At 42.5% G+C, this 15,416-nt stretch overlaps 1 protein-coding gene across 3 annotated transcripts in view; it reads right to left on the bottom strand.

The window, feature by feature from the left end:
* THRB (thyroid hormone receptor beta) overlaps positions 1-15,416 on the bottom strand; it is a 346,849-nt gene that overhangs the window by 83,818 nt on the left and 247,615 nt on the right. For all 3 annotated transcript variants that reach the window (XM_036267242.1, XM_036267244.1, XM_036267243.1), the window contains exon 3: positions 14,331-14,394. In XM_036267242.1, coding sequence (XP_036123135.1) covers positions 14,331-14,352 — 22 coding nt within the window. In that variant the 5' untranslated portion in view covers positions 14,353-14,394. The remainder of the gene's footprint in view (positions 1-14,330; positions 14,395-15,416) is intronic.

The following is a 15,416-nucleotide window of genomic DNA, read 5'->3' on the forward strand; positions in this document are numbered from 1 at the left end:
TTATGATAAGATAATATTGGGCTGAAGCATTCAGATGATTCCTTCTGCCAAGAGAGTTGACAGATTTTGTAACCTAGTCCTGGGGAGTGGAAAACAATGGTATTCTATGGTGTTGTGGGCAATTCTGGCAATATGATACGATGTGAACACAGGGAGTGAAGGACTGTGGTGAAATCTATAAGTGTAACCAAGTAGACCAGACCTTTAGATGGCGAGAGAGAGAGAGAGGAGAAGAGAGGAGAGGAGAGGGGAGGGGAGGGGAGGGGAGGGGAGGAGAGGAGAGGAGAGGAGAGGAGAGGAGAAGAGAAGAGAGGAGAAGAGAAGAGAAGAGAAGAAGAGAATGGAGAAGACTATTAGGAAGTGTGTTTGGTGAAATTATCACTGGATGGGGCCAATCCATCCCAGGTCCAGGAGCCCCCTACTCTGGTGAATTTAATTCTTGACCTCTTGGTCAATGCATTTGGGGTTCAAAGCCCTTTCTTCAACTAATCTGTGCACATGTAAAATTCTTATGATGGGTTGGGGTTTGACAGGGTCAGGAAGCACAGTATATTCTTAGCCTTGGAAACTTGGAATCTTAAGTAGATCTCTCTTAATTGAACATGCTATGAACCCCATAGTTTGAAAGGAGAGAAAATGTACCATGGCTACAACTGCCTCTGCCTGAAAACAGAGATGAGGCCAATCACAGGCCTGGTCAATACATCCTGAGTTTTCTAACAGCAAATTGGGTAAAAATCACGCACAAAAGGATCTTTAGGAATTGTCTGGAAAGGCATGAACGATAAAGTTAGATGTATTGTGGAGGCGGGCCAGCAGCAAAAGTATTCCAGGAGCATTAGTAATAGATTTTCAGTGGTGTTTTCTTTCCCAAACATCCTAAAGGCATATTTAAAATGAATGGACAGTTCTCAAGGACCAGGCCTGGAAAGTGAACCGGAGACCCTTTTCTGCGTCACACACCGATGACTATTTCTTCGATTTTGAAACTGGCTGTCCAGGAAAGCTGGATGGCATTGGGCGATGGAATGCATCAAACCCGTCCTCTAACGTATCTGAAGCAAGGTAACAGGACGGCTGCTTTTGCCTTCTTCAGCTCTCCTGGCAGGGGTGTGCGTTTGGCCTGGAGATATCGAGGAGGTGCTGGTGGCCGATGACCACATCTATCATTTATTACTTGAGGCTAGCAATGTTCCGGCATGGGCTTAGCACATAACACTATTTCTTTTGATTGTTCCACTACTACTGAAATAAATAATGACCACCCCCATTTCACAGATGAAGAAACTGAGTATTAGGAAAGGAAAAGCAGCTACCCCAGGTCACAGCTGAAGTGGTAGAGCCACACTGAACCCTACGAGGATCTAACCACAGGCCTGCGCCCTTGGCCTCTCTGTTGCATTTTAAGGGGTCAGCAGTGCAGATATGGTGGGGACATTAAAAATGGCTGATGCAGAGATAACTGGAGTGAAGATGGTATCACTTTCCTGGTTCAGGGACATATTGTCCTCATCATCTTCCTGGCGCTCCCGCCATCCTATTCTGCACTTAAAAGTAAAGGTAAGTCCTGGCCAGTTTGGCTCAGTGGTTGGGGTGTTGGCCCGCAGACTGAAGAGTCACAGGTTTGATTCCGGTCAAGGGCATGTACCTTGGTTGCATTTTGGTCCCCGGCCCTGGTCGGGGTTGTGTGGGAGGTGACCAGTCGATATGTCTCTCTCACATCAACGTTTCTCTCCTTCTCTCCCTAACACTCTGTCTGAAGATAAGTGGAAATCCTCAGGTGAGGATTTAAAAAAAAAAAAAGTAAAAGTTAAAAGCAAATAAAGAGAAATAAAACAGAGCTTCATGGAAAGGGTGAAACAGAGAGTTAAAAAAAAAAAAAAAGGCAGGCTTTCAAACAAAACCAATAGAAAGCTCCTCTGTCCTATTAGGAATTGTAGGAAGCAATACAACAAGAGCTGAGAGATAAGGGGTCAAGGAGGGCCAGAGAGAGCTTCAGCCAGAAGACCAAGGCTCAGCGGTGCAGGGCTGGGGTGGGGGCGGGAGGACGCAGACGCTGTCATCTTGCTTCTTCTGGGGGCTCTGCATGCTCGTCTTGACCTGTCAGCAACCAGGAGGGGCACCCGGAGGAGCCGCCACTGCAGCCTCGCTGCCCTCTGGCTCTCAGGAACCCACGCAGCACCTCCGAAGCCATTTCTCTGATTTGAAAAGGACACTTTGTAATGTAAAGGCCACCAACCTTGAAGAAGGCTCTCAGCTTTGATGTTTTCCTGTTTACTTTTGTTGGAACTGAACCAGTATTTGTTTGTAGCTCAACTCATTATGTTCTAAGACCTCGCACATTAAACCTGCTTCACAGAGTTCTCGCCCTGTCAATTCAATCCGAAACAAAAGGAACAATGGAGACACTTCCACCTGACCTCGCCATCTCTCAGATGTATTATTATTCAGCAAATTATTCTATCTGGAATTTCTAGGGATAAACCTGTCTTCATAGCTTGGATGCACAGCCCCCCCCCCAAAAAAATCATATCAAATTTGCAGTCTGTATATTGGAGAGTGGTAAGGAGGAGACAGCACTCACGTTTACCGGGTCCTGCTAGTGACAATGACTGTAACACATTGTCATTCATCTGGACTCTGTGCCTTTTTTCTTCTTTATCGCCAGTGTTTCCCGAGAGCAGTAATTTTCAACCCTTTTTATCTCATGGCACACATAAACTAATTACCAAAATTCTGTGGCACACCAAAAAAAAGCTTTGTTTTTTTTCCTGATCTGACCAAAGAAATTAGGTATCATTTTGATTCTTTCACATCGCACAGCTATTGTTGTGTTGGCTGTTGTCATTTTTTTTTTTTTAAATTTGACAATCTAAGGGGAAAAGAGGTCAACGCCCCTGACTACACAGTCAGGTATTGCATGCTTTGAAACTGTTGCGTACACGGGTGGAAGACCACTGCCCTGGAGTGTGCCACGGGACCTGTCACGCAGGAGGCTGTCAATGTTTCCTGACTGACTGAGATCCTCAGCATGGCTCTAGGATGTTTTCTGTCCCCATTTTGCAATAAGGAAATTGAGACCGAGAGTTTAAGCTACTCGCTTAAATTCACAAGATTAGTAAGTGGAGATCTGAAGCCAAGGAACACACGACTCCGAAGTCTATGTCCTTTTTACTGTACCATATCAACTCCAGAAGCAACTGGAAAAGGTGGCAAAGTAGATAATCCTAACCCTTTCTAGAGATGCTGATGCTACCCAAAGCCGGTTCAGAGGACTGTCACAGACATTTTTTAAGAAAAAACAAAAAGATGACTTCAATTAAGGACCAAGTCCTTCCTGCCCTCACTTACTTCCGTAACATTATCCTGCATTTGTATAGCGATTTGTGACACAGATTCATCATTAAAATCTGTGCCTTTCCTACTTCTTGGACACACAGCTAGACTGCATTTCCCAGCCTTCCTTGCATCGAGACATGGCCATGTGACTGAGTTCTAGCCAATGGAATGAATAAAAGCAGTGGGCACCACTTCCAGGCTTGGCCCATAAAACGACTGCATGTATCCTTTCACTTGCTTCCCTCCCTTCTCCTGCTGGATAAACAAAATCGTGACGTCGTAGAGGAGAATGAGGATGCATGGAAGGAGACTGGAACAGGAACATTGCCCACCAACCAAGGATATGTGACACTGGACTTCACAAGTCAGACATAAAATTCTTTTGTATGAAGTCACTGATATTTTGGAATTCACTTTGTTGCAGCAGAGAGCATTATTTTACTAATAGGCCCTTTATGATTCCAAAAAGCTTTCTTCTTCTTTTTTTTTTTTATATCATTAAATACTTTACAAATGCAATCAGAATCAATGGAAGCTTAAAAAGTGAGAGGTGTAAAGAATCATTGAGAATAACCAAAATATCTGTGTGGACAGATAATGCGTTATGGAATTGTACAACTGAAACCTGTATAATTTTGTCAACCAATGTCACCCCAATACATTCAATAAACCCCCACCCAAACAAAACAAAAACTATCTGTGTAGTGCACTGTTGCATGGCCATAAGCATGTTCATTAGTTTAAGTTTATGGGCTGAGTTTTTCCACCTGTAATTTCAGCGTATTTGATCAGATGGTCTCTAAGGTTTCTTCTAATTACAAACCTCTGTAAGTCTTTTAAGATGTTAAAAGAAATGTCAGTGTATTCAGAAACTCTGATCTCTTGACTATGAGCTCCTCAAAGGTAAGGACTGTTTCTTAGTTATGTGTACATATATGCCTAGAATCCAATATCTTAGATGCTCTAATGTTAAATCTAATTAGAATTTTTTGTTGAAAAAACTTAAACAATTTACTAATGTTCTGATTTATGCCAGTGATTTCTTGATCTAATTTGGTGCACAGTATCAAATGATTGAAATTCTCATGAATATTTTCATTATACATTACTGAGTATGATAGGCTATTTTATATTCATTTACATAGACATAATCTCTGAAGAACGATTTTATAATAATACTGAAAGACTTTTTTGATTAAAGGTAGTACCAGCAGTAATTGGAATTCTGATGGCTTCATTTATAGTTCTATTTAGCTAAATATTATAGGAGTATAATTCCTACTTAGACTTGAGAAAATTAGAGTACAGAATAGTCAGAATTTTCTCATTCGAATGGCCCTTAACTTGAGGTCCATACAAGTAGTATTGAGGAAAACTATGAGCAATTTTTAAAGTATGAAAAGGCTCAAGGGAAATTATACAATGATATGGCGGCCCATGCCACTTGCATGAAAAATCTTACGCTTTTTAAAAAACATGTAGCCATTTTTCTACATAGCTGTGTAGTGTGGGAACATTGGTAATTTCATCCCGCTCATCAACAATATCAGATTATATATATTTTTCATTACTAAAAATAGGCAATGAATTCTATTACTGAATAAATGCAGTTTAGCAGGTAAAATGTTTGAAACCACAGGATTCCAGGGAGTTGGTGTTGGGAGAATAACAAAAAGGTCTTGCAGAAAGATGGGAACTACAATTTGATGCTATACGAGTAGAATGAAATCTGATGAGGGGAAACCAGTGGTTTCTAAGGTTTTCTTATAATTGGCAGCTGCAGGGGGAGCTGATGGTCCAAACACTCAACAGTTCTCTGTGGTGACCTTGGGCAAGTGACTTCACCACATTGGCCTTTGCCTGCTGATGTGTAAAATGTGAGGACTGGAGATATTGACTCAGCTCAGTGTCGGCATCAAGACAGGAATGCATCCGCACTCTACCATCTTGGGGGCTTGGGCTTCCACTCTAGTATCCCTTCTACGCGCAGCCAAATTCCAGAGCAAGAATGTCCTCAATGCCAACACTGGGAAGAAAAGCCAAGAGGGTAAGACATGAGCCTGGGACTTTCCAGCTGGGGTGGGGGCAGGTGGTGGAGGCACAGAAAAAGAACTCTTGGCTCCCTGCAAACAAAACAATATCACATCTTCATTAGGGACCACATTTTTCCTGGGAATTATTTTGAAGGACCTTGCACCTACGTCCGTGCAGCTGCTGTGGACTCCAGTGGCAGGTGGGAGGACAGAGGGGAAGATAGGTCCTGACATAACAGAACCCTGGCAGGTGAAGGTTGTTATTTGTGATTGTTAGAAGTGGATGAGAGAGATGTTGGAAAATTCTTGATTACAGCAGGCTCGAAGGAGGTGGAGATGAGTTCATTAGAACGGTGATGGTGTAATAATGGTGGATGATGACAGCAGTGGTAATGATGATGGTGGTGGGGACAGCTGAGTTGGGGTGGGGGGCAGGGACAATGGGGCTAGGGTTGAGAGTTTAGGAGAAGCCGAACATTGTAAAGAATGGCTTCCGGGAAGAACACAGGAGTTGTTGGTAAAGAAATACCCCCACCCCCTCTTCTGCATCCATATTTCACCACATGAAACCTTGTTCTCTTGATATTTTAACTTCCCGATCACCTGGCTGCAGCTTACATTTGGAAGTGAAGTTGTTCTTCAAGTAATTGTCTTAGAGGCCTTGAGAGTTTTGAGAGATTTTCAGTAATGTGGCTGGATTTGGTGCGATTTCATTAACTTGGTCTTCTTCAGAAAGTCCCATACTTTTTGGTAGGCAGTCTCTCTCTCAGGAGAAGTTCAGGAAGTTAGAGAGGGGAGGGGGGATGGGAGAAGGACAGAGACAGAGTGCAAGAGGCCAATTTTCTTCAGGTAGACTTTATGGCAAGGTCTGATCCTGTGCTCATTTGTATTATGAAAGGGTCACTGTTCCTTCTGTTTTCTGGGGACAAGGAAGTACTTGCTTTTGTGTTTTAAAAGAAGGGTTATATAATAGCTGCATAGAAATTCTCTCTTTTTTTGGTGGTGGTTTTCTTGCTTGCATTGTTACGGTGGAAACTGGAGAAAATCTTGAACTGAAGTGCTGGTCTCCTCTCTCCCCCAGACTGGACACCATGGAGTGACTTCTCTTCTCTTCTCCCCATTTGTGCGTGATAGGAAGAAATATGTAAACTTATAACCATTTATGGATTTTCCTTCCTTGCGTTCTAAGGTGCATTCCTTTGAAGGGAAGTTCTGTTTATTTGCTTAGTGGGGTCTTAAAAGGGTTGGGGGCCTGGGAGAAGGAGGTGAAGGGGTAGAGAGGTCCAAAATGGTAGTTATGGAATAGTCCTGGGGATGTACAGCACAGGGAATGTAGTCAATAACATCGTAATAAGTACGTAGGGTGGCAGGTGGGCACTGGAAATAGCAGAGGGGACTACTTTGTAAAGTATATGATTGTCTAACCGCTATGCTGTATACCTGAAACTCATACAAAATAATTCTAATATTGAAAGTACAGTGCAATTAAAAAAATAAAAATAAAAAAGGGGTGTAATAGGAGCGGTGAGGGAAGGTGCTGTAATCTTCAAGGAAATGAGCAGGGAGGGTCCGAACTGAAGGGACAGGGTAGCGGTGTGTGCCATCAACACACCAGGACTTTTAGCCTTTGGGAGGAGGGGGAGACGATGACATGAGGGTTCATCAGTTACCTGAGGAGTGAGCCCCGGGAGAAGGGGAGAGGCACTCACGGGAGGAGGAAGGTGAAGGTTTGCAGTGTGATGTGTGTAGCAGCTTTGCTTCTGCCTTCAAGGCATTTCGGAAAGACGGATGTTTCCTTTTTAGCCTACTTGCAGTGAGGTATTTTTTATTTTATTTTCATTTTAGAAGTGACACCATGCTGAGGAGGGAGTTGCTTTGTGGGGTTACATACCCAGGAAATAGAATCCAAGATCCTTTTTGTCATTGGCTCCACTAACAGGAGAGCTGGCTATTTGGTCAATTTGGTAGTTTTCTTTCTCTGAAACTATTTGTGGCAACATTTGCATTATGTGTAGATGGCTCTATGGACTCCAAGGCCCCCTTTTATTTGGGGCCACAACTGGGGAAACCAGAATTTGGAAGAAAGTGAGACAAGCCTCCAGATGCCCTTTCAGAATAATTACACCAGGAGTGTGTCAATCAATATAAAGCTTCCCAGCTCCCGGAGCAGAGACCAGGGCTGGCTTCTGTGGTTATATCCTTTGCAGAAGTAACCAGTACAAAGACCTAGGGTTTGGCTGCCCTGACTCTGGGAGAAGGGGCAGAAGAACCTCCAGGTTTTGTCCTCCCTGCCCCCAAAGGCTAGGACTAGGGTACTCTGGGTGGGAGGTTGGGGCATAAAGAGTAAATATGAGGTGTTTGTTGAGAAGTTCTCTGACTTTAACCAGTCATTCCAGTGTTTAATGAAAAAACTATGTGTTGAAATAGAAGTGTTAACTCATCATAAAGAACCCAGTGAACTCTGTCCCTACAAGAACATATTTCTAAGCTTGACAACAAAGATGTAAATCATAAAATGACACCTCAGTAGAGCTCACCACATGCAAACTAAAACCTTTGTATGTCAAAAAATGCCATACCATCATGTTTACAACCTAATAGTAAGTGGTTCAAAATAAAAGTGATGTGGGTGAGATAGAAAGAGAGAAGGAAAGAATTAAGCAAATGGAATAAAATGCTAACATTTGAGGACTCTGGGTAAAAAGTAGCTGGGAAGTCTTTGAAATAATCTTGCAACTTTTCTGCTATTATGGAATGATTTCAAAAGAAGAAAAAAATTTAAAGGTCAAGTATTATCATAAGCCAAAAGCAGAGGCATGCTAAAATGGGAAAAATATTTGTAATATTTGATAGATAATGAATGAATTTCTTAATATATAACTCATAGGAAAAAGGCAAATGGCACAATAGATTAGTTAAATGAACTGGTAAGTTACAAAAGAAGACTTTTAAGTGGTCAATCAGTGTGTGTGTGTGTGTGTGTGTGTGTGTGTGTGTAGTCAAATTCATTATCAGTAAGGAAAATATAAGTTTTGGAAAGCTGTGATAAAATTTTGCCTAATAGCCTCCTCAAAAATAAACTACCAAACAAAAAAAATCCGATGTTGGAGAGTATACGATGAAATGGACCCTGTGCTGCTGTTAGACCAATAATCTGGTTGCACTTTGGCAAGAGAAAACTATTTTAATTATTTTTATTTTTAGTATTTGTTTTTAACTAGATGATTATTTAATGAATCAAGTTTCCCAAAACATTTGCTTCCAGGCCTACCTGAAGAAATCTAGATTATAGCATTGACAAAAGCTCTGTTCTCTTCCAGATGTGAAGTAAATGACCACCAAGTCTCCATGTACATTTTTAAAAAACTAAATCTGATTTTCTTTAAAAAAAATTTTTTTTTCCCTTTATTGATTTGAGAGAGAGAGAAAGGGAGAGGGAGAGGTAGAAACATTGATGAGAGAGAACATCGATTGGCTGCCTCCTGCATGCCCCCCACTGGGGATCAGGCCCGCAACCTGGGCATGTGCCTTGACTGGGAATCGCACTGGCGACCTCGTGGTGCATGGGTCGACGCTCAACCACTGAGCCACACCAGCCAGGCCTCCATGTCCATTTGACCTGTCCCCTGAAACTTCATAGCAATACTCAAAGCAAAAGAATTCAGAACCATGCATGACATTTCCCAATTTATATATATTCTTAGAGAGGGCTAGTCTTAAGCGAAGCAATGTTGCAGGTAAACTCTGTCTACCAGGCCACAGTTTCCCTGCACCTACTTCCTGTGTGCCCACCCGTGTCATGCCAAGAGAAAAGGTTTTAGAGACGTTCAGTCCCTCTGACCTAGCATTTCCTTTTACTCAGTAGAATTTGATCCTGAGGAAATAATCAGAGGTGTAACATGATGTACAATGCAGTTCATTATAGCATCACTTAAATAAAATTATATTAGAAGCCCAACAGTTAGGGACTGTCTCACTGTATGATGGATTACTAAGTAGCCATGAACACAATCCTATTTCAGTATTTATAGATGATGGGAAATGTTAACAGTATGTACCCTGTTAACATGAGTTAATATTTGAGGGTGTCACTACTTTGCTGTCAACAACTTGCTGATCCCATGAAAAGACATTCTACTGAGGTTGCAGGACATAAGCACAACTGTGACTCTCTCTCTGAAGGGATGATGTGGTCATTAAGGAGCAGCTGTGAACCCCAAGGAACACAGGGAGAGTCACCTTTGAAAAAATGACATGGGCTTTTCAATAAAATACTGAGTTTTGCCAAATTCAATGTTTTGTTTGACTCTGAAAAATTCGTCCGGGAGGAGAGTCTTAAAACACAGGCTACATTGCTCCAGGGTGGTTTTTTATTTCTACACTAACCAGTCAATGTGCCCATGTCTTACTTTATGAAAATGTGACTTATAAATCTTCACATTTTAAGTACAGACAATCTAATCTTAGAAGGGGATTTAGAGATGAATTAGTCTCCCTTTTCTCATTTAATTGATAAGGAATTCAAGATGGAGACAGAATAGGTAACTTGCTTAGTTACTATCCTTAGTAGATAATAAACGTAACTCTTTGTTTTGCTTAACGAATGACCCCATCCCAACAAGCAAGCAGACACTCTGAGGATGACAATGAGAGCGCGTGGGCAACAACAGAGAAAGCTCCTGTCCTATCCTTGCAAACACCCCTCCCCTGCTACCCGGGATGCACTCAACAGCAAGCCTTGGGGGGTGGGGGGGGAGAGGGGGGAGACACCATCACAACAGGGCTCACTTTACTGTATATCAGATATTCACTCCAGAAAGCCAGGTTCAGTGCCAACATAATAGATCCTTTTCTGACCTTTAGGAGTCTGAGTTCTCAGTGTCCTTTTCAACCAAGGGAAGTCTCTCACTTTGCTATTTAACATTTTAGGTATTCATATCTTAGAATAAATTCCTTTATGCTGTGAATCATGGTTTTATGCAAAGCAGAGCTCATTATAATGCCATAAATGTTAGTAGAATTCCCCTCAGATTGTCTAGGAAGCAGCACAGACTAATAAAATATATTAAGGCGCTTTCTTACTTTCTTCTTTATCAATGAGTTATTCCATACAGTCCTAATTGCAAATTAATTGATAAAAAAGCAATGAGAAAATTTTGGCATGATCCAACTCCATCATAGCTGATATTAAATAACCTTAGAAAATAAAACATTTTCCAACTGAGTTAATACAAAATATAACTTTAATAAACATTGTGTCTCAGGTGGCTTTTATATTTGAAAATACTGGTTTGTTGGTTTTAGGAAAATAGATTCAATGTTCTTACTCCTGTTCATTTAAAACAATGGTTTTCTTTTCATAAAGGTTAATTGGTTTTCTATACTGCATAACAATAATTATGTTTTCCAAAGAAGAAACTATGCATATTTTCCCTTCAAATCATGCTCCTAAGGCAGGTGCTCAGTGCTGATGTTACAATGTCATTATGGTCTCCCTTTAGGTTTCTTAAAATAGACATGTAGCCCAAGACCATAGCAAAAGAAAGAGGAAGAACTTCATCCACTGACGAAGGAGTCTAAAGTGATCATTTTCTCAGCTGAGTCCTTGAACATACACTGAGCATATGTGTGTATGGGGCAGATTCCTTTTGAAAATAGAACTACAGCTAATTGCTACTTTATGAAGCAAAGCCGGGGAGCAAAGTCCCTCCTACACTGGGAGGGAGCTGCGGTTCCAGCTCAGCCTGCGCGGAAAGCATTTGGTTTTCACCAGATTGGCTGAAAGCTGCCTTAGTCCAGAATTGTTCTGCAGTGGGCCCAGAGTCCTGCGCAGTCCTGGGGATCAGCTGACCTGGTCTTGGGGGTTCTGCTCAACAGTAATATGGTCTGGACTATTGTGGACTCCAGAACAGGGGTCAGCAAACTATAGTCCTTGGGCCAAAGCTGGCTTGCTACCTGTTTTGTAAATAAACTTTTATTGAAATACAGCCAAGGCCATTTGTTTATACTTAGTTCTTGGCTTTTCATCCTACAGTGGCAGAATTGAGTAGTGGGTAAAGCCAGAGATATTTACTATCTGGTCCTTTATATCTATCTCTATCTCTATCTCTATCTCTATCTCTATCTCTATCTCTATCTCTATCTCTATCTCTATCTCTCTCTCTCTCTCTATCTCTATCTCTATCTATATCTATCTATATCTATCTATATTTACATCTACAGATATAGATACACACACACACACACACACACACACACACACAAGTTGCTGACCTCTGCTCTATAAGAATCTGGGATGGATGTTCAGTACTATATCTAGAATCAACCACAAAGCAAGCAAAAGCCATTGGATCACCGACTTTTATGCCAAGTTTACCATGTTCATATGTCTCAGGAGGGTATATTCTTTGAGACTGTATATTTGGAGGCTTTTTAGGGGGCAAATTATCATGGAGTAGAGAGCCACCGTTGGGTGGCACTTGATCCCACACTGTCCTTTACCAGAGGGGGACACTTGCCCTTGGTTTTCAGTCCTGCTGTCTGACGTCCGTGTGCTGCCCGCCGTGGCTGCAAAGGCTCATGCTGTCACTCCTGGCTGAGCTTCCCGTTCACAGCAGCCAAAACACGAGGCTTAGCTAAGCTTGAGCTACACAAATGTCCCGCTGAATGAGCAGGCTGATGGCACAGGAAGTGTGAAATGTAAGTGGGGAATACTGGCCAGTTCGGCAGTGGAACAGAGATGGGAGTGGGCACACTGCGGTGGCTGCTAATGAGAAAGAAGACGAGGAGATGATATTCTGAGGTCCTCGCTTCCTACGGGTGTGAGTCACTCTGGCTGGCCCAGGTGCTCTCTCGTGTGGGGATGGGGAGAGGCGGGCAGTGATGCTGGGAGATGCAATGCTGTGGTCATTACATAAGGCTTGTACCTTTCCAGAAGGCGGGGGCAGGGGCAACTTTCAGTTGCTTCAATTTCTTAATTCAACCGGGGGAATGAATTCTGGGAAGAACTGTCCTGTACATTTAGTTTGTCACTGGGTGGGGAGGGGACATAAAGAGATGACCAAAAGTGAGGGTGTATCCATGACCCACAGAAGTCCCTGGGTACCTGCCCTCCTGCCATGGTCATCAGAATAGTCATGGCTCTGTGCTGGGCCGGACGGTGGATAACAGAGGTCACAAACTGACAGTCCCTGGTTGATTCTAGTCAAAGCAGGCGTTTTGACTGGGCCATGAGTTCTTTTATATTTTTATACAATGATTGCTCACATTTATAATTGGGGGTATTTTATTTAAAACCTGGATTTCTAACTTTTGAAAATTCAGTATCTCTGAACACACTGGGCTCCATCTCTGCTTGTCAGTGATAGCCTGGGGTATAGCATGGGCTTCTCCTCAGAGAGGAGTTTTGTTTGTACACCCAATCTGTCTCCGCCTGGCCCCTGGGGTCTTTGGGTTTGCAACCCTGCTCTATGTGTTGCACAAAGAATTCATGCTACTGCAATCTTTTTTTTAAATCCTCACCCAAGGATATTTTCCATTTATCTTCAGATGGGGGCGGGGGTGGGGGGGGAGAAGCATCAATGTGAGAGAGACACATTGATTGGTTGCCTCCCGCACGACCCTGACCAGGACTGGGGACCAAACTGCAACCAAGATACATGCCCTTGACCAGAATCAAACACATAATTCTTTGGTCTGCAGGCCTATGTTCTAACCACTGAGCGACTGGCCAGAACGATGCTACTGCAAACTTGTTTCTTGGGGCTCATTCTGTTGCTCCTTTGTCCTTTGCTAAGAGTTTGTAGCTCACTTTACCTTATGTGATTGAATCATATCCCATTCTAACTCTACTGCTGAATTAAATAAACAGCTCACTTCGCGGAAGATGCCAGGACTCTGTGGTCTGTGAGTGTGCAGAGCCATTTATTATACTGATCTGAAAAACTAGCCTTTCACAGTGAATTATCATTTCCTCCCCATCACATCTGTGGTGATGACACATCTCATAGTTTCTGAAGAAGATGAAAGCGTATTTGTAGGGATGTATTCCCAAGATGCATTTGCATTTAATAACACTTGTTGGTTTGGACATTATTGTTTCTAAGACTTTCAGGCTGGTCTTCTAGACATCTTATATTTCTCAATAAGTGGAACAAAATTGAGACACAGCATTAAAACAACTAGGAGGTATCACCTCACACTTGCCAGAATGGCTGCCATTAACACATCATCAAATAACAAGTGCTGGCGAGGATGTGGAGAAAAGGGGACTCTAGTACACTGCTGGTGGGAATGCAGACTGCTGCAGCCACTATGGAAAACAATACGATGCTTCTTCAAAAAATTAAAAATTGATCTGCTATTTGACCCAGTGATCCCACTTCTAGAAATATACCCTAAGAAGCCCGAAATACCAATCAGAAAGAATATATGTACTCCTATCTTCATAGCAGCACTATTTACAATTGCTAAGATCTGGAAACATCCCAAGTGTCCATCAGTAGATGAGTAGATAAAAAAGCCGTGGTACATGTACACAATGGAGTACTATGCAGCTGTAAGAAAGAGAGATCTCTTATCCTTTGAGATGACCTGGAGAGTATTATGCTAAGCGAAATAAGCCAGTCAGAGAAAGACAAATATCACATGATCTCACCTATTTGTGGAATATAATGAAAAAAATAAGCTGAGGAACAAAAGAGACCCAGAGACATAGAAAGGAATACAGTTCAGACTGACAAACCTCAGGGTAGGGGGGTGGGGGAGAAGGATGAGATGAACCAAAGAACTGATACGCACGTTTGCATAACCAATGGACATAGACAACAATGCTGGGGGTGGGGTGGGATGGGGAGGAGGGTGTCTAGGGGGGGAAAAGGAGAAACTTTTGTATAAATATGAATTAATAAAACTTGAAAAAAATGGAGACACAGCAAGAAAATTCAAAAGTATAGATACCTGTCATACTGTTGGGAGTCATGGGTTAGTAATCATTCTGGACCCCTTTTTTCACTGACATCTCCTACAAAGAAAAAGACAAGAAAAAAACCACAGGTTAGAATCTGCATTTTCCAAAATGTTTTTGTTCCAAACAATATCACGTGTTGATCAGCACTTTGTTACCCTCAAGTCCAAACGGGGGAAGTTGAAGCATAGAGATTACGTCATCAACAAGATCTCAGGGTTCCTTCTATAAAGATGTCTTTAAAATAATATGTTACTCAGGATCACATGTCTCTTTTCAAGTTTTAAAGAAAGCTACCAGCACACCGATGTGCTGTTTTTTTCCAAGTCGCTCTGATGTGTTAGCATCTTCGATCTGGATCCTTGCCTCGCCTGGGAGCTTGTTAGAAACAAAAAAATTGGGTCCCATCTCGAACCTGCTCCATCGGATCTGCATTTGGACAAGATCCACAGGTGACTGAAGTGCACTTCAAACTTATGCTCACTGCTCTGGAGAACAAAATCCATGTTCTCATCTTCCCATCTGTGACTGTCTGTCAGCGCCGAACTGCTCTCCCCCACTTCTACATCACTGAGATCTGACAGCGACAGGGAGACTTGGCCCTCAGACCGGGGATGGAGGCGCCGTGGGCATCAGTGACCAGAGGTGTCCCGGCAGAGAGAAAATGTTGAAGAATGTGCACAGATGGATGACCCAGATGGCTGGTGAATGTGGGTCAGAGTCCTTCAGAATATAGCTGGGGACAGATCAAAATTAGATTTCTTTTTCTAGAAGGGGCTTCTGCATTCAGAGGTAGGGAGCGGTGGCATGGTGGCTGAGGAATGGTACTGAAGCCTGAGGCGTGGGTTGGAGGCTTGATGCTATCCCACACGAGCTGTGGGATCATGACAAGTGGTTCCAAAGCACGGGCTCCATTTCTTCGTGTGCAAAATGAGGAAAATAATACTCACTCTACTTCATGAGGCTGATGTTTCTGAGGTTTACACGATGTGAGTGAAAGTGCTGGGTAAACCATCATGTAGTCTGAGCATAAAACCTTGGATGAGGAGGCAAGACTTAAATAACTGGTTGGAGTGGAG

Source organism: Molossus molossus, unplaced genomic scaffold (assembly GCF_014108415.1).
Source record: "Molossus molossus isolate mMolMol1 unplaced genomic scaffold, mMolMol1.p scaffold_m16_p_18, whole genome shotgun sequence".
In the NCBI taxonomy this organism is placed as follows: Eukaryota; Metazoa; Chordata; class Mammalia; order Chiroptera; family Molossidae; genus Molossus; species Molossus molossus.